The 19,985-nt window shown below is 43.2% G+C and overlaps 1 protein-coding gene across 1 annotated transcript; it reads right to left on the bottom strand.

Annotated features, from left to right (window-relative positions):
• Window positions 1-563: 563 nt before the first annotated feature.
• F2R (coagulation factor II thrombin receptor) lies at window positions 564-19,865 on the bottom strand. The gene is made up of 2 exons (XM_005557203.5): window positions 19,578-19,865; window positions 564-3,726 (listed from the first exon to the last, which is right to left on the bottom strand). The coding sequence occupies exons 1-2, from the start codon at window positions 19,663-19,665 to the stop codon at window positions 2,537-2,539; spliced, it is 1,278 nt and encodes a 425-aa protein (XP_005557260.1). The 5' UTR covers window positions 19,666-19,865; the 3' UTR covers window positions 564-2,536.
• Window positions 19,866-19,985: the final 120 nt, after the last annotated feature.

Below are 19,985 nucleotides of genomic sequence, written 5' to 3'. Positions count from 1 at the left end.
AGGACTGTCATTCAGCCAGAGAAGACAGCACAGCCCTTTTATGGATTTCCTTTCTGCTCTGACATTTAATTTCTCTCTCACTAGGGAAGAACTGCAGACACTACCCAGGATGTTTATAACTCAGAAATTTGAATATATTCCCAATAAACTTAAATTTTCCTAAGAAGGGATTAAGAGAGACAGCGCTAATCACTCAATGTCTTTGGCAGAAATGGTGCTATTTGTTTTCTTTTTCCCTGCATTTGTTCTTCCAGATCCATTCTCCATGGCTAAGGAAGCTGATCTTTATGGACTACTTCACTTCTGGGTATTGGGTTAAGATTAGGATCAAGGGGAGGCCTCGCAAGAGATCAGAGGGTGAGGGAGAGGCCTCAGTGTGTTCCCTCCTCTACCTGGGCCTTGGAGGCAGTAACAGCTTCCCCTGATTGCTAGTCTATGGGGGTGCTTCACCACTCCCTGTTGGTTCCCTTAACCCTGTCCACACCTTTGCAAATCACCTCTTCATTAAATGCTCTTCAGTTAAGCCCTTAAAGTGTGCCAGGACGACAAAGATACAATACTAATTTGTTCCAAAGAGATACCAAGCAGATGTTCACATTTATTAATATAGGTTAGTTTTTTAAGAGTGAACATAAAAACAGTGACATACTATTTTGTAAGTACAGTAATGATAGCATGTTTTAATATATACAGACTAATAAACAATGACAGTAAATCTCCACTGATTTAGATAAAATGAATATAGACACTAAATTAATAAAACCAGTGCTAGCTTCTACTTACAATACAGTTATATTACTTTTATGTAAGTTATTCTATGGTATTTGGAAATAGTTTGCTCTTTTAAATAGATAAACATTTGCCTTGCAACTTTCTATTTTGTTTAAAATGCTACCATTTTTTCATAAGAAAAAAGAGATATGTTTCAGCCTAATTTCTAAATTACTTTGTAAATTCCATGAAGATTTTCTATACTTGATACTTAGGAGGTTAAAAAATGCTTTTAAAATCTCATTAAGTCTTAAGTAAATGGAAATTATAGAATAATTTTCCTAGATTTCAATGTCAATTCTATTTTCTTCTGTTATTTCTAAGTAGACTGACATGATTGATTCTTAAAAGAAAACCTGATTTGAGCACTCTATTAAGCAAACATTTGTAAGTAAATAGTGCCCAATTAAACCAGACTTATTTTAAAAAATATATGTCCTGTACTGCATTATGTTTTCACCTTAAGTTATAACCACAAGAACTATTAACCCAAATGTTCAAAGTTCTTTAGCTGATAGCCTCGTTTGTGTGAAACATATTTATTACGCATATGTCACACTCTATGCATCATCTACTTTGCTCTTGAGGGCAGGTCTCGGTCCTATTCCACTCTGTGTGCCCAGCACCTATTGGAGTGCCCACAGTGCATAATGGGTGCTTCCAAATCCAAAATAACCTTTCAGAACAACTACTGGATGTGTTTACACCCAGCAGATGGGCATCCAGAAGTCCATGCCTTCTTTCGTTGTTTTTAAGATGGGTAGAGAAGTCTTTCATGGTCATTACCTCCTAGGATATCACATTCTGCTTTGCCAGTTTCTCATAAACATGATCAGTTCGCAGCCAATCCTAGGAGGATGGAGCAAATGTGGTGGCCCCAGTCTCATTGCTTTCTGTGAGGTTCAGCAGGAAGGTCTCTGGCCAATCTGTGTCTAACATGGCCCTGGCATGTGTCTGCTGCTTGGAGTCCTCCATCAGGGGCGGACGCATGCAGCTCTCAGGAATAGGCTACTCTGAAAGCCAGCCTACATTCACTAGAGGACTTATGCTCAGTTTTGGCTTATGTATACAGTGTGTAAAATGTAAAAAATACTACCCATATCAAAATAGGGGCTTTTCATCTGTTTCCATAATTTTAGGAATTCAAAGTTGGATATGTTTAAAACTGAAAACACTAGAACTTCTACACACAGATAGTAGTAAGTCTTATCCCTTAATAACTTAAACCTTGCTGTCAAACAACTTCAAAATACACTTATTTGCAAAAGTGGTACAAGCCCAAACTATGGAGTCTCTCACTGTTGATGAACACCATCAAATGTTCAGGGTTAAACTCTACCAACCTAGACTTTGCATATTAAATCAGGGAATCAGAGATTATTTCCATAATTGCTGGAGTGGGGGGGAAAAAGAGTGTTTTAAAGTGCCTATTCTACACTGCACTTCAAATAATATACGTGTGTGCATACATCTACATATACACACATATAAATATGCATACGTCACCTAGCTATATCCAAAAGTGACAGTTATTACTGTAGCATTGGCAATATTCCCTTGGAATAACACAGTCATCTCGTCCTGTTATCTTTCTGGTAACTGACAAAAATACATGCATGATGGCTCCCATAAAAAGCAGGCATGCAAGTTGTACATCTGTTGTTTTAGGAGGTGAAGTCAATACAGTTTGGGTGGGGACTAATAGAATCCTCAAGTTATTCACTTTCATAAACTTTTCTTTTTAACCTCCCAGCAGTCTCTTTTCCTAAGTTAACAGCTTTTTGTATATGCTGTTATTCAGGTTACTAGAGCAGGTATCCATTTTACTTGCCATCAACTGCCCACTGCTGTTATAACTGCTGGGGTCAGAACTTTCTTTGCAGCATAAGATACTGTAGACGTACCTCTGGCACTCAGAGGAAGCATAATAGTAAATGAGGGGGTCGATGCAGCAGCTTATGCTGCTGACACAGACACAGAGGAGGTAGGCAAAGTAGGCAGCCTCTGTGGTGGAAGTGTGAGAAAGGAATGAGTAATGCGCAATCAGGAGGATGTTTGTGGGTCCGAAGCAAATGATGAAGATGCAGAAAACAGCAGCTGACAGGAACAAAGCCCGGGACTTCTTGCTGCGGTTGGCAACGGTGGAAGAGCTAAGACATCGAATGATAGACACATAACAGACCGTGGAAATGATCAGCGGCACAAAAAAGAAGACAGCAGAGAAGGCTGAGAAGTAGTAGGCATAGTAGCCTTCGAGCAAGGTTTCATTGAGCACATCATGACAGGTGGTGATGTTGAGCCCGGGCACCTGGATGGTTTGCTCCTTGAGGAGCAGAGGCACTACCCCTGCAATGGCCAAAGCCCAAATGGCCAGACAAGTGAAGGAAGCCCTTCCCAGAGTACGCCAGGAGAGGGACTGCATGGGATACACCACAGCCAGAAACCGGTCAATGCTTATGACTGTCATGAGCAAGATAGAGGCGTACATGTTACAGTAAAATGCTGCAGTGACAAAGCGACACAATTCAGACCCAAACTGCCAATCACTGCCGGATAAGTAATAGCTAATCTTAAAGGGGAGCACAGACACAAAGAGCACATCTGCCGTGGCCAGGTGCAGCATGTACACCACCGCCGGCTTCTTGACCTTCATTTTCAGGATGAACACAACGATGGCCATGATGTTTAGCGGGAGGCTGACTACAAACACCCCGGTGTACACAGATGGGACAAAGAGTGTCAGCCAGGAGCTGGTCAGATATCCGGAGGCATCTTCTGAGATGAACGCAGGAAGTGGTTTTTGAAGAGGACTGCTTTTATTGATGGAGACTAATCTGTATTCAGTTAACCCACTTTCATTTTTCTCCTCATCCTCCCAAAATGGTTCATATTTATCATTGGGATTCCTGAGAAGAAATGACCGGGGATCTAAGGTGGCATTTGTTGCTTTTGACGCTGAAAAATAAAATTAAAAAAAATTTAAATGTAAAAAATGAATGCATCAACAAGGCAAAAGTGACAAGCAGAGAGCATATTTTACTTTTGTTTATGTTTTCTTACTAGGAGAATGGGCGGTAAAGAACAGATAATGCACAAATAGACTTTATTACAGAATAAGCCAACTCAAAATACTGTGCAACATTTGTCTTGATATGAGCAATACTTACTAAACTCTGTCCCTCAAAGGGACAAAGGTGAATGATAAGTTTTCAGAGATCTACCCTGAAGACATCAGGAAAGGCTGAGTACTTGACATGAAGGGATCAATCAGTGATTTCCACACTAGCCACTGTCTATATAAACAAGTCACTCCCAGCTTCTATGACTTCTCTTTCCTCCGCATACCTTCATGTGCACATTTTCTCCATTTAGTCTGCAGCCATCCCATGAAAACTGTCCCTTTTCAAAAATCCACGTAGAAAGTTGAGGGGATTTAGGCTGGGCACAGTGGCTCACGTCTGTAATCCCAGCACTTTGGGAGGCCGAGGTGGGTGGATCACGAGGTCAGGAGTTCAAGACTAGCCTGGCCAAGATGGTGAAACCCCGTCTCTACTACAAATACAAAAATTAGCCGGGCATGGTGGCACGCATCTGTAATCCCAGCTACTTGGAAGGGTGAGGCAGAAGAATCGCTTGAACCTGAGCAGCAGAGGTTGCAGTGAGCCGAGATTGTAACACTGCACTCTAGCCTGGGCGACAGAGCGAGGCTCTGTCTCAAAAAATAAAAATAAATAAAAATTAAAAAAACAAAAAGAAAGCTGAGGGGATTTCTTTCTTTTTTTTTTTCCTGAGACACAGTCTCGCTCTGTTGCCCAGGCTGGAGTGCAGTGACGCGATCTCAGCTCACTGCAACCTCCGCCTCATGGGTTCAAGGAATTCTCCTGCCTCAGCCTCCTGAGTAGCTGGGATTATAGGCACGTGCCACCAGAGGGGATTTCTTAAAGGTTTTGGCATTAGAGGCAAATTAATAATGGGACTCAGGACTCCCAATTCTATGGCCATTGTCCATGACAGTAGTTTTCCTCTACAGTCTTTAGTTTGCTTACACAGGAGAACGTAGAAATCTCTCACTATATCTGGGTCCAAACCACAATCCCTGGGGTTATCTCCTAACATAGTCACAAGGTATCCATCATGTCAGTCATTCTTCCACTTCTTTCCTGAGCAGGTCAGCAGAGCAGCAGACGTTCTTGGCCACTCATGCCAGGCCAACCAAGGTTTTTGGAGTATCAACCAAAAATAGGTGAACAATTGGAGGTTCCTGGAAGGTGGTGCCCAAGAGAGGGCATGGAAGCTCTGTGCTCCTTCCCACAATTCCTGCCCTATGCATCTCCACCATGTGGCTGCTCATCTGTATCCTCTGTAATTTTCTTTACAATGAATGGATAAAGGTAAGTAAAGTGGTTCCCTACGTTCTGTGAATCATGCTAGCAAATTAATCAAATCTGAGCAGGGGGCCTTAGGAACTCCCAATGTATAGTGTAGTCAGAAGTCTGGAGGCCCACACTTATGACTGCCATCTGAAGTGGAAGGCAGCCTTGTGAAACTGAGCCCTTAATCTGTGGAATCTGACTCTATCTCCACATAGATAGATAGTGTCAGAATTGAGTTATATTAAGAGGCAGATAGCGTCAGAATTGAGTTATATTCAAGGATACCCAGCTGGAGTCCAGTGAAGAATCTGCAGGAGAATTGGTTGCTTGGTATGTGGAGAAACAAGCTCCAGACATATGGTGTCACAAGGATTGAGTGAAGTGCTGGGTAAGAGAAAACAGTTTGGGGAAAATAGTTTGCTTTTTCCTATATAACAGCAGTGCCTACATAACATAAAAGGTGACTAAAACCCAGATAGAAAATCCATATCTTTTTGGCCTACAGAACCAGAGGACAGAGTTCAGGGCAAACACAGTCACTGGAAAGTTAGGAGAGAATCCTGGAAAGGAAAAAGTCAGGGAGCAGGGGGTCCTAAATTTCAGTATAAATTCTGTCCTAGGGTTTGACTGACCCTTGAACTATGCGTGTGTAGGAAAGATGAGAAGCACCTCTGCTAAGGATAAAAGAACTGAAGTGATATTTAGGCTTCTGCTCAAGAGAGAAAGAGTCTGCTGTTTGAGTAAAACCAAACTAATTGGCTGCTAAAGCAAAAACACCAACACTCTTTGAAGGAATACAACAAAATCCAGAGTCTTTTTTCCTGTAATTTATACAGGAAAATGGTTTACTGGACTTACAATTCCACATGGCTGGGAAGGCCTCATAATCATAGCAGAAGGTAAGGAGGAGCAAGTCACATCTTACTTGGATGGCAGTGGGCAAAGAGAGAGCTTGTGCAGGGAAACTCCCATTATTAAAACCATCTGATCTTGAGAGACCCATTTACTATCATGAGAACAACATAAGAAAGACCCGTCCCCATGATTCAATCATTTCCTACTGTGTCCCTCCTATAACATATGGGAATTATGAGAGCTACAAGATGAGATTTGGGTGGGGACACAGAGTCAAATCGTATCACCAGATCCAACCACCCTACACACAAAAGTGATAAACTCTGGACCTCTTGTCCCCCTTCTCTCACACTATATACAACAACCAATGTAAATGGATTAATGGCTTACACATAAGACCTGAAACTGTAAAACAACTAGAAGAAAACATAGAGGAAAAGCTTCTTGATATAGTTTTGGGCAATAATTTTTTGTAATGAGCATAAAAGCACAGGCAATAAAAGGAGGAGTAGACAACTGGGACTGTATCAAACTAAAAAACTTCTGCACAGCAAAAGAAACAATCAACAGTGAAGAGAAAATGTATGAAATGAAAAAATATTTGCAAACCATACGTCTGATAAAGGGTCAATACCCAAAATATATAAGGAACTCCTATAACTCAACAGCAAGATAATGAATCACCTGATTTAAAAATAGGCAAAGGACCTAAATAGACATTTTTTAAAAGAAGACATACAAAGGGCCAGCAAGTATATGAAAAATGCTCAACATCACTAATCAGGGAAATGAACATTAAAACCAGAATGAGTTATCACTTCATACCTGTTAGAATGGATGACAGATAACAAATGTTGGTGAGGATATGGGGAAAGGGAACCCTTGTATATTGATGGTGGGAATTTAAATTGGCATAGCCATTATGAAAAACAGTATGAAGGTTCCTCTAAAACTAAAAATAGAACTACTATATGATACAGTAATTCCACTACTGGGCATACATCCAAAGGAAATAAAATCAGGATGTTGGCTGGGCACAGTGGCTCATGCCTGTAATCCCAGCACTTTGGGAGGCCGAGGCGGGTGGATCACCTGAGGTCAGGAGTTTGAGACCAGCCTGGCCAACATGGTGAAACCCGTCTCTACTAAAAATACAAAAATTAGCCAGGCGTGGTGGTGCATGCCTGTAATCCCAGCTCCTCAGGAGGCTGAGGCAGGAGAATTGCTTGAATCCAGGAGGTGAAGGTTGCAGTGAGCTGAGATTGCGCCACTGCACTCCAGCCTGGCCGACAGAGCAAGACCCCATCTCAAAAAAAAAAAAAAAAAAAAAAAAAAAGACCAGGATATCAAAGAGTTAGCTGCAATCTCATGTTCATTGCAGAATTATTTACAATAGCCCAGTTATGGAATCAAACTAGGTATCCACTGATAAATGAATGAATGAATGAAAAAAATGGTGTATATACACAGTGGAATACTATTCAGCCTTAAAAAAGAGGGAATTCTGTCATTTGCAACAACATGGATGAGCTGAGAGGGCGTTATGTTAAGTGAAATAAGCCAGGCACAGAAAGACAAATATAGCATGATCTCACTTATATGTGGAATCGAAAACAGTTGAACTCGTAGAAGCAGAGAAGAGAATGGTGGTTACTAGAGGCTGGGGTTGGATGCGTGGGTAGGGTAGACTGGGAAGACATTGGTCAAAGGGTACAAAATTTCTGTTAAAAGGAATAAGTTAAAAAAAATCTCTTGTATAATATGGTGACTATAGTTAATAACAATGTGTTGTATACTTGATAATTGCTAAGAGAGTGGACTTTAAGTGGTCTCTCCACAAAAAAATGGTAAGTATTTGAGGTAATACGTGTTATAAGTTTGATTTAGCCATTCCACAAGTTATGCATATTGCAAAACATGTTATACACTATATATAACTTTTTGTCAAATAAAAGAAAAAGAGGGCTGCCAGGCGTGGTGGCTCACACCTGTAATCTCAGCACTTTGGGAAGCCCAGGTGGGAGGACAGGTTGAGCCTGGGAGATCGAGGCTACAGTGAGCTATCATCACACCACTGTACTCCAGCCCGGGCAACAGAGTGAGACTCTGTCTCCAAAAAAAAAAAAAAAAAAAAGTGACCCAGTCTTAAGTAAAAAGACAGTGAGCGGAAACCAACCTCAAGTTGACCCAGATGTTGGAATTAGCAGATAAGGATTTTGAAGAATGTATTACAACCATGTGTAAGAAAAAAAGAAAAGTATTTCATTGAAATGAACTGAAAATAGGAAATATCAGCAAAGAACTACCAAGTGGAAATTCTAGAAATAGAAAGTAAAACACAATACATTGGCATCTGTTTCCAAAATGAAGAGCAAAGCTAGAGTAGTACCAACTCAGAGACAGCAGAGCAAAGCCTGGCAGTGTAGGGTTGAGGTCAAGCTCCCTAAGCAAATTTGGGAGAGGGTCTCCAGACAATGAAGGGGTGGCCTGGCAGGATATCTGTCACAGGGAAGGAATGAATGTCTCCAGTGATGAATGTGAATACACACTTGTGTCTAGATTGATCCTTAAGGGTAAGAACTGTTCCTGTTAATCTCTGAACCTCCAGTACTCTGTGCCCTGCATGTGGTAGGCACATATTTGTATTCTAATATTGACTCTGTTCAGGGATCACTTAACTTCTCTGAATTAAGCCCAGAATCATTAAAATGGGATTCTAATGCCTGTCTGGCCTACAAATCTGGCAACTGGAGCATCCCATGTGAAATAGGACACACATTCACTTTGGAAACTATAACAATTAAGCAGTTTAAGAAATTACTATTATCCTTCCTCTCCCACTTCCATGTAGTATGCTTTTATATCCAACTGTTTGCTCACTTAATTAGGTTAAAAGGAAATCTAGGTTCATCTTCCCTCCTACTTAGGAATGTTTGTAGTTTTTTAGTACAATGAGGGAATGAACAAGTTGTAAATTATATAGCTCTAGGGTTCAGAACTATGAATCAAATTTCGAATTCACAATCTTTTATGGAAGTATCACTCTCTTACCTTCGCAATGCATGTAACTTACTCTGTGTTCACCTTGCCCCAGTCACACAGAAGCCTGACCTTGGTCCCAACAGCCCCTGTGGACGTGAAGCTATTCTCAAGATCACAATGAGTGTGTGGGAGCTGAAAGAAAAGAATGAATGGCTTCTGGCGCTTAAAAAAATATCTTTTATTTTTTATTTTTCTTGTTTGTGGTTCTGGCACTTTAATATCACAAAAACATGCATGTGCAAAAATGCTGGCCTAGAGGAACCTTTTATTTATTTATTTTTGAGATGGAGTCTTGCTGTCACCCAAGCTGGAGAGGAGTGATGCGATTTTGGCTCACTGCAACCTCTGCCTCCAGGTTCAAGCGATCCTCCTGCCTCAGCCTCCCAAGTAGCTGGGATTACAAGCATGCACCGCCATGCCCAGCTGATTTTTGTATTTTTAGTAGAGATGGGGTTTCACCATGCTGGCCAGGTTGGTCTCAAACTCCTCGCCTCAAGTGATGCACCCACCTTGGCCTCCCAAAGTGCTGGGATTATAGGCCTAAGCCACTGCACCTGGCCAAGGAACCTTAAAACAATGCAATTCTCCTCTGCAGTTTTGGAAGCCTGGCCAGATTATGGGCTTCTGTGAGGCACAGAGGGGAAAAAGTGGACATGAACATGCATACTTACATGCATGAATCAAGATGACACCTGAGAGTGATACAATGTGAAAACTAATAAATACAACTAAGCTCTTCATATACTATCACTTAGTCTGAAAATCAAACTGTCACTAGACTTTACTCTGTATTTACTACTTAGGCAATAAGTACTTGTTTTAAAAAACATCTTCTTTGGGTAGGCCTCAGGCAGTACAGTACTTCCGACAGAAACATTATACTTGTGGAAACATGAAATTTTTATAGGCTAGAGCTTAGGAAGAATGTATAATCCCTTGGTTAAATATCACTGCCTAAGGTGTTACCTTTTCTTGATACTATAGGTTTGATATTCTGGTTTTTGTGAAATTAAAGAATGTCAGAAAAAAAAAAAAAAAAGAAAGAAAAGGAAAAAAATGTAGTATATACCAGCATCAAACAAAGGACAAAACCAATGCAAGGTGACTAGATAATTCCAACTAGTTCAAGACCCTTAAGCTGAAATTTGAGTTTAAGTATCTCGCTTTTCCTCCAGTCCTAGCACAACTCAGGTCAAGGAGAAAGTGCTTGTCAGGGTGCCCAAATCTCTTCTCATTCATCTCTGTTTTGTTGTTGTTGTTGTTAAGCTGTGGTTTCACAAAAAAGGCAGCAGAAGTCCTGAATTCAGTTTTCATGCTATCTGCTAAGTTTCATTTAATGTAGGCTTCTCTGAATTGCTCTAGAGTAGTTTTGTTATCGAATACAGCAAATTATTAAATAGTTCAAATACAGACTCTTTAACTCTGGAGATTGTTTTAAAAGTAGTGAGTGAGGCAACACGTTTTCTGACTGTGATGAGATCTGTCCTGGAAGCAGAGGGGTGACTAGAGGATCTCTGAGTGTCCCATTTGATCCTGGGATTTATACCACACCAGCATTTCATGACACACCAAGTCTTGGTTTTGACTCACAGTTCTGCCCTTGGGGCTCACGCCTTTTGAGAGTTAACAAAGCAGAAGTCCCAGGACTTTGCTCACATTCCCACGCAGAGCACAGCAGTTGAAACAACACTACAGTCTAAAAAGAAATGAAGAGGAGGACAGCAAAATAACAGAAACACACTAACTCTGTCAAGTGGAAAACAGCAGCATTACTGGAATGTTTTACTCCCTCAGATTCAAACAAACACCATTTTCCAATGAAAAGAACTGGGGCTCCTTAAAGAAATGGCTAGTTCCAGATCTGGGGTAGGAAATACACAAGATGAACACTGAACATCTTCAAATAATATCAGGGTTAGGTCAAAAAGACTCTGGAGTCAATCTGAAAGGGCTCCCATTGACCAAAGATGTGACATTTTGATCATCAATTTGACCACCAAAACAATAATGATGGAAATGAACTGAAACATTTCATACATGTTAGATCCACAAGTTGAAGACGCAGTTAGCCAGATCCAGTATGTAGGAAAGTAAGACAGATGGCTTAGTTTCTTTGACAAATAAATAGCAATAAAAAAAAGGGATGGGGTGGGCAGTTACAGATTAAAATGTAATGGTGGACCTTGTTTGAACCTGATTCAAACAAACCAACTGTTAAAAGGTATTTATGAGACAGTAAGGAAAATATGAACACTGACTGACTATCAGATGATATTAAGGAATTGTTAGGCTGCGCACGGTGGCTCACGCCTGTAATGCCAGCACTTTGGGAAGCCGAGGCAGGAGGACTGATTGAGCCCAGGAGTTCCAGACCAGCCTGGGCAACACAGCAAAACCCTATCTCTACTAAAATAAATACAAAAATTAGCTGGTTGTTGTGGTGTGTGCCTGTAGTCCCAGCTACTTTGGAGGCTGAGGCAGGAGGATTGCTTGAGCCCAGGAGGTTGAGGCTGTGGGTGAGCCATGATTGTGCCATTGGTCTCCAGCCTTAGCAACAGAGTAAGAATGTGTCTCGAAGCAAACAAACAAACAAAAAACAAAAGGAATTGTTCATTTTTTAGGTATTATAATTGTATTGTGGTTATGTGAAAAAAAGAATTCTAACCTCTAAGGATGTTTACTGATGTATTTATGAATGACATAATGTGATACCTGGGATTTGCTTTAAAATTATATAGTTGGGGGAGGAGGACAGTTGAGGGTTTAGATAAAACAAGATTGGTCATATATAAATAATACTGAAGTTGGATGATGGGTAGAGGGAGTAACTATACTGTTCATTTTTGGGTATGTATAAAAACTCCCATAATAAAAGTTAAAAAAATAAACAAATACTTTATGCATGTTTATTTGCCACTAGAAGTTAAGGGCCAAGGGTTTTTGCTTTTTTCTTTTGTCCTAATTCTGAAGGGAAAAATGTTCTTGCATGTTTGTGTGAAGATTGTCTTATATTTACATAATTTATTTGGTATCAATTCTTCAAAAGCTTTTCTGGAATATGGAAGGATTGGTGTATGAAAAAACCTTACCATTTTTTTGAGCACCTGCTATGTGCCTGATACTTCACTTGCCTTAGTTCCCGTAACTCTAACATTTCTATGAGATGAGCATTATGACTACCATTTTATAAATGACAACATGGAGGCACAGAGAGGCTAAGTAACTAATCCAAAGTCACACAGCTATGAAGTAGAGGAGCTGGGATTTGAATCTAGATCTGCCCAGCTCCAAAGGTCATAACTTTTGACCCCACCACACTATTCTCTCTTTAAAAACTGTGATTCCTGACCTACTCCTAAAAGAGGAACATCTTTTTCTCTTAGCATTTCACCGAACAAATGAATCTGCCTATCCTTTTAGCTACAGTAGGCAGTATGTGGACATGTGAATGACTAGCTAACGTGACGATGCCAAAAGGTGTTGCTTGGGAATTCTGGGGTCCTACTGACTTTGGCTGCACACCAATCACACACGCCAACAACTCAGCCCTTACACACAGGAGAGAGATAGCAGGGAGACATTCAAGGACAAAACAGAAAAATACATCTTTAAAACACTGTTCTAGATGGAGCAGATGCAACAGCAGTAAGTGAACAAAAATCTCTGCTACAGAAAAAGCAGAATTAAAGATAAAATTCCCCTCCCCCCTCCCTTTTTTGTTTTTTTGATACAGACAGTGTCTCACTCTGTCTCCCAGGCTGCAGTGCAATGGCACGATCTTGGCTTGCTGCAACCTCTGCCTTGTGGGTTCAAGAGATTCTCCTGCCTCAGCCTCCCAAGTAGCTGGAATGACTGGCTGATTTTTGTATTTTTAGTAGAGACGGGGTTTCGCCATGTTGGTCAAGCTGGTCTCCAACTCTTGACCTCAAGTGATCTGCGCCTCGGCCTCCCAAAGTGCTGGGATTACAGGCGTGAGCCACCGTGCCCAGCCTAAAGGGAGAATTCTTGACTGACTGGGGGGTCACAAGAAGCTGCCAATATCAGAGGCCTCCTCTCCTCCCATTCCATGTCCTGGAGCAGGTACTCCTCTGGAAGTATAGGAAAGCAAGCCTAAGAGGAAGCTGGGAGAAGGGAAGTTGCAGGGAAGTAAACGCAGGTGTACCTAATGCCACAGCAGGCATGAAGACTACATAAGCAAAGTGTGTGGGCTCTTGCCGGGAGCAGCCTGGAGGCCAGAGCCTGACATGGGGTGAGGATGCCAGCAGGCCTTGCCTGGGAACTACTCTGACTCCCCGACGTTCCCTGTTCCTCCAGGTCTGTTCTCCACTAAGTTACAGGTCCTGAGCTCTCCGTCTTGGGAATGCGGCTCTCTACTCTCCAACAAGACATCTAGCTAAAATGAAAACTAATTCACAGTCAAGGATGTTAATGATCACCAATTCCTCCCCAGGGTTGGGGATGGCGACAGCTTTGCACTGTACAAAGTACTGTGCACTGTACTACAAAAACTGTCCCCATGCCCACCCCTGCCCAAGTCCTTCTGCAGTTTGTATATCGGAACTCAAATAAATTAGATTCTAGACATGATAAGAACAATAATAAGCAACAGTTCCAGGAAAACAGAACTCTTCCTGAAAAGCTAATAAGGCCTTTGATTTGGCTACCATAGGAATATTCACTGCAGCTGCTGCGTTGGGTTTTAAATTATGGTATAGATTTAGCAATGATTATGAAATCAATTCACACGATTGCAATAAGCATTAAAAATAGACTATAGGGTAGGAAATATCAAAATGCATACAGTGCAGTAAAGGTGGGCACTGTTTGGTACAACTTTTGTTTCATGTTTACATATACACTATGATTGTCCACACATATTTATTGAAGACACATACCCCTAACCATATCACAATGTAAAGTGTTATTTCTACAGTTCTTACTGTAGGTTACCAAACAGGAAAACACTGTACTGGTAAACGTTATTCTACAATACTAGAATACCTGATTTTTAATTCATCATAGACTTGAAATATAAATAGATTACATAATGTCTTTTCCTAAAGTTATATAAATTTGTTTTCAAGGGCAAATTACAGATTATTCCTGTTGTGTCAAAAGGCCACTTACTTTTGAAAGCAAATAATGTATATAGGACTGTCAGAGCCCTTTAAGTGGCTTCCTCCAAGTACCATGACCAGGTCAGTGTGGGAGAGGGTATTTGGGGAAGTGAAAGCTCATACCCAGAAAAAAAAAATCTCAGTATATATGGAGAGTTATTTATGACGACAGTTTTAGGCACAAGCAAGAGAAAGAAAAAGGCAGAATGAAAGAAATCACAAAAAAGGAAACCAACAGAAAATTATGAAGGGTAAAACTATGGAGTCCTCTACACTGGCATCATAGTCAAAAATAAACCACGGCCCTGGGTCCTAATAACTCTTCTAACAAGGGTGTTTTTGTGAGTATCTGCAACGGAAGGGGAGCCTGGGTACTCAAACTGGGCATGGTGGCTCACGCCTGTACTTCTAGCACTTTGGGAGGCCAAGGTAGGTGGATCACTTGATCCCAGGAGATGGAGATCAGCCTGGGCAATGTGATAAAACCTCATCTCTACCAAAAATACAAAAATTAGCCAGGCCTGGTGGCGGGTGCCTGTGGCCCAGCTACTCTGGAGGCTGAGTTAGGAGGATAGTTTGAGCCTGGGAGACAGAGGTTGCAGCGAGTCAAGTTTGTGGCACTGCACTCCAGCCCGAGTAAGAGAGCTAGACCCTGTCTCAAAAAACAGCAACAGCAACTTTCACCCATATAAAGTTAAGTTCCCCAGACACTAAGACCACATATTATATGATTCTATTGATATGAAATATCAAAAATAGGTAAATCCATAGAGACAAAAGGCAAACTGGTGGTTCCTGGAGGTAGGGGGAAGGGAGAATGGGATCTGACTGCTTACTGGTTTCCTTTCGGGGAGATGACAGTGTTTTGGAAGTAGGTAGGGGTTTATAGTGTACATTGTACACTGTAAATGTAGTAAATACCCACTGAATTGTACACTTTAAAATGGTTAGCTTTATGTTATGTGAATTTTATCTCAATTTTATTTTTATTTTTTAAAATTTAAATGATTAACTAAAATGTAAAATTTTTATGCATTAAATATTTGGAAGACAGCGTCTCTCCGGCTCTGTTGCCCAGGCTAGAGTGTAGTCACGTGACCAGGGCTCCCTGCCCCCTTGAACTCCTGGGCTCAGGCCATCCTCCCAGTCTCCCAGGTGCTGGGACTACAGGTGCACACCACTGTGCCTGGCTAATTTTTAATTATTTTTTTGATAGAGATGGGGTCTTGCTATTTTGCCTAGGCTGGTCTCAAGTGATCATCTGGCCTAGGGTTCCCAAAGTGCTGGGATTACAGGTGTGAGCCACTGCACCCAGACCCTGAAAACCTGCTATGCTAATATGTTCTATAAAAATAAAGGCAAAGCCACTAAAAAATATTAGAGAGAGATCGGGGAGGGGGGGGGGAGAGAGACAGATAGTAGGGTAGAAAATTACTTGCTGGCTCATAAGAAATCTGACTTTCGGCCAGGCGCGGTGGCTCAAGCCTGTAATCCCAGCACTTTGGGAGGCCGAGACGGGCGGATCACGAGGTCAGGAGATCGAGACCATCCTGGCTAATATGGTGAAACCCCGTCTCTACTAAAAATACAAAAAACTAGCCGGGCGAGGTGGTGGGCGCCTGTAGTCCCAGCTACTCGGCAGGCTGAGGCAGGAGAATGGCGTAAACCCGGGAGGCGGAGCTTGCAGTGAGCTGAGATCCGGCCACTGCACTCCAGCCTGGGCGACAAAGCGAGACTCCGTCTCAAAAAAAAAAAAAAAAAAAAGAAATCTGACTTTCAGGCTTTATAGAGCTTTCTGGTCTGCTTAGGGTAGAACCACTGCTCAGTTTTGTGTCTTTCTGTTTAGGTTTACTAACGATATCTCTTGTAACATCTGATTAATTAGCGTATCCATGAGCAGGGATCTTTTCAGAGCCTGCCTTATCATCCATTAGCAAAGTAAATGAGAGAATACCACAGTCCATGCATAAATGCTTATGAAATACCTCCCTGTGCTGGGCACAGACTTTGCCTCTAGGGGTACTAGGGAACACAGTGGGGTTACTTCTCTACTGTAAGAGGGGCTGGGAGTCTAGATGGCTTCCTTTCTATGGGAGGTGTTAGAGAAAGCCCGCACTCCGGAGAGACAGGCCTGTGGTCAACTCCCAATTCCATCTCTTTTTTTTTTTTTTTTTTTTTTGAGAGACAGTCTCACTCTGTTGCTCAGACTGGAGTGCAGGGGCACGATCTCGGCTCCCTGCAACCTCTGCCTTCTGGGTTCAGGCAATTCTGGTGCCTCAGCCTCCCGAGTAGCTGGGACTACAGGTGTGCACCACCACACCCAGCTAATTTTTTATTTTTGGTAGAGACAGGGTTTCACCATGTTGGTCAGGCTGGTCTCAAACTCCTGGCCTCAAATGATCCACTCGCCTTGGCCTCCCAAAGTGCTGGGATTACGGGTGTGAGCCACTGCACCCAGTCCCAATACCACCTCTTTCTCAACTTGGGACTCAACCATTCTGGGTCTCTGTTTTATAACCAGTAAAATGAGGATGACATCTGCTCAAAGGGCTGTTGTGAGAAATAAATAAGATAGTATGCATAACGTCCCTAAGCAGGGTGTTAGCTGCATTCAGTGCTCCATAGATGGTGGCTGTTTTTAATTAAACATGAACGTGGCAGGTATGGGATATGGGGAGGGCATTCTGGCCAGAGGGAATGGCATGGGGACAGAAGCCAGAGAAAGTATAGCTCCTTGAAGGGAAGATCTAGAGGATGGGGCTGGATGAACTGGAGGGTGAGTAACAGGAGATGGCTGGAGAGGGGCTGGGGACCCTCTTGCAAGGGGAGGAGCACTTCATTCCATGCCACAGAATTGGGCTTGACTCTGTGGGTAGGAGGGTAGCAAGTGGAATTGCCCACCGAGTTCTCTCTGTCATAGCCACCACCAGCTATTCTTGACAACTTTAACCCTCTAAGAGCCTCATAAAATTCATAAAGATCACCTTTTACTTTTGCCTGTTGGCCCTTTTAATGATTACATGTCACCTCACTTAAATTGTTTAGACAAAGGAATGTAAACTTGTTGATGAATTTACACATTTCTCAACAACTATCTGCTGAGTGAACATTTGTTTTAGTCACCATGGGGATAAATAAAACTTTATAATCTTAGCTGGGAAAATGAGACACACACACAAAGTGACAAGGCAGGAAATGCCAAAATGAGTGGGAACAAAAAGTCGGAAAGTGCTGCAGGAAGGCTCAGCTTGGTGGTCAGGGCCAGCCCTGGGAGGGCTCCACAGCCCCTCTCAGCACACAGAGCTGGTAATCCTGGGCAATAAACTCTATCAGAGCAGTAGCGGCTCAAGGATGGGAGGCACCGCTGGATGCTTTGGAGTCCCGGCACCACCACCTTATGACAGACAATGTTTAGAATTGCCAATGCATGGTGCTAATAAAAAGTAAACCTATCTTAGGTTGATTTTATTGGTGATTTTAAATTTTCTAAAGACAAAGCCCCACTTATTCCTAATTGCTTACACCCAGGGTGGGTGGACTGCCCACATCCCACGCCCCCTCCCCACCACCCCACGCCCCTTCCCCCACCCCCCTCCATTTGCTTTGCCACTGTTTCTGGGTCTTAGTTTCAGAATCAGCAAAAGGGGATAAACACCCACCTTAACAAGGTGTTCTGACAAGGTGAAATGAGACAATCTAAGTGAAAATTCCTTCTGGCCCAGGGTTTGACATGGAATACTGCACTTAGCAAGCGCTCCTTTTCCTCTATCATACTCCTTTCGTCTTTCCCTCCCAAAGTGGTTCCAGAATCCAGTGTTGATAAACTAGCTAAGGTGGTCCACTTGCCTTTCTGTCTACACCAGCACTGTCCATATTAACATGCACCACTCCTCCCATGAGGATGTAAGACGCTTGGTGGAAACCAGCACCCTTTAACTTCACTCTTTAATGAGGCTACACACCTTGCTGGTAGGCTACTGTGAGAAAGGGTGGCTACAATGAATGCAGCATTTCCATAAGCCCTGTTTTCCACCCCATGATCCAAATCTCAAACAAAACACTGGATTCTCAAGAGCTTGTCTCCAACTAAATTGAGCAAATCACATAATGTTATGTTAAATTATATCTCATCGCAAACAACTTTTCAGGAGTTCTCGGCGTTCTCTCAAACACTCTCAACAACAATGCTCACTTATCTGCAGGCAGGCTAGTTACTGCTAAACACTGGGCCCCTGTCTGGAGCTCTTAGTTTTCCCAAAAGCATCTCAAAACTCACCGTGAACAAAGACAGAGAGGCAAGAACATGCTATGTCTTTGTCACCTCTTAATCTTGATGTGTCTACACTTTTTTTTTTGAGTGTGGGAGCAATAGAGAGTGCACATTCTTTTAGCGATAACAAGAAAACCCGCTAGAACTTCTTTCAGCGTAAAAAAAAAATGGCTCAAAGCTTATAAAATACTACTGTTATTAGGAAATTCAAAACACTTTTCTCACTTTCTAATGAGTGCCTTTACAGACTAAAAACAACTCTTCTGTCCTGCTTTTGGGGAGAGGAATATAGAAAATATTTGACCACATAAATTAATCAAATTTATTTATTTGGTCAAGTAGCCAGATACTTAAAAATAGACTACCAGTGGGGAAAATATTCTAGGGGAGCAACCTTCTTGCAGCGGATCAGAAATACTTGGATCCCACAGTGTTCGAGGGAGCTTGGTCCTGGGGAGGGATCTCTCTCTTCAACTCACTTAGAAGGAATGGGTTCTAGGTAACAATAAAATCCTCCTCCTGCCCCCTTCCCTCCCCCACCCCCCCACCACGCGGAGCCCCTGCTATTGTCACCATACATCTCGCACCGAGCACCTCCTGGACACAAGACGGGGGCTGCTGGTACTGATTCTCTGCTAAACATGCCAAGGGACTGCCAGGGCTTTTGTCTACACCACTTTTCTCGCCTGTAAAATGTGCAAGAAAAAAAACTTCCAACAAAGCAAAACTTCAGCGGCAGCGGTTCGCCAATTTATGTTGAAAAGATCGGAACGTTTATTGGTGGAGTAACGTGAGACCTTTTCTTTTTGGGGGTGGTCCTGGGAGAAACAGGCTACACAATGACAAGTGCAACGCAGGACCGCAGGCTCCCCCAGGGGCTTCTGCTCCAACCTCCTCCGTATCCAACATCCAGTGGCAGGCGGGCTGCACCCTCCAAGATCGAGTCCAAAGGGGCATCGGCTGGGCCCGCGAAGGGGGTGGCACGCCCCACCTAAACGTGACTGGGAAAAACTCTAGATCTCAGCCCAAATGCCAGTTTGGCTTTCGGAGGAAACTGAGGCAGGGGTGAGGAGAAGACGCAACCGGGACCCCCGCAGTCTCCCCTCAGCGTCCCTCCGCCCGCGCGCCCCATTCCCGTGCGGCTCTCACCTGGCCTGCGGGCCCGCGTGCGGGCGGACAACAGCGGGCCGCACAGACAGAGGCAGGCGGCCACCAGCAGCAGCAGCCGCGGCCCCATTGTCCCGGGATCCGCACTGCGCTGCTCCAGGAGGTGCCCCGCCTCGGGCTGCTCCGCTCCACCCTCTCTCCCAACTTCTGCTGGTCGGGCAGCTGGTCGTCGCGGCAGGCAGAGCGCGGGGTGCCCGCGGGCAAGATCAGGGTCCGAGCGACCCCCGGCGAGCTCTGTGTCTGGCGCGGTGCGCCGGGCGGGGCGGGACTGGGGCGCGCGAGCGCGCGGGCGCGAGCGGGGAAGGGCGCCCCCCGGCGCGCAGTGAGAGTCTTGGCGCGGCCGCCGCTCACCGACCCTTCCCCGCGGTCCCTCCGCCGCCTTCCGCAAGC

This window comes from Macaca fascicularis, chromosome 6 (assembly GCF_037993035.2).
Source record: "Macaca fascicularis isolate 582-1 chromosome 6, T2T-MFA8v1.1".
Taxonomy (NCBI): domain Eukaryota; kingdom Metazoa; phylum Chordata; class Mammalia; order Primates; family Cercopithecidae; genus Macaca; species Macaca fascicularis.
Note: the sequence above shows the minus strand (reverse complement) of the source record. Positions and strands in the feature narration are given on the sequence as shown.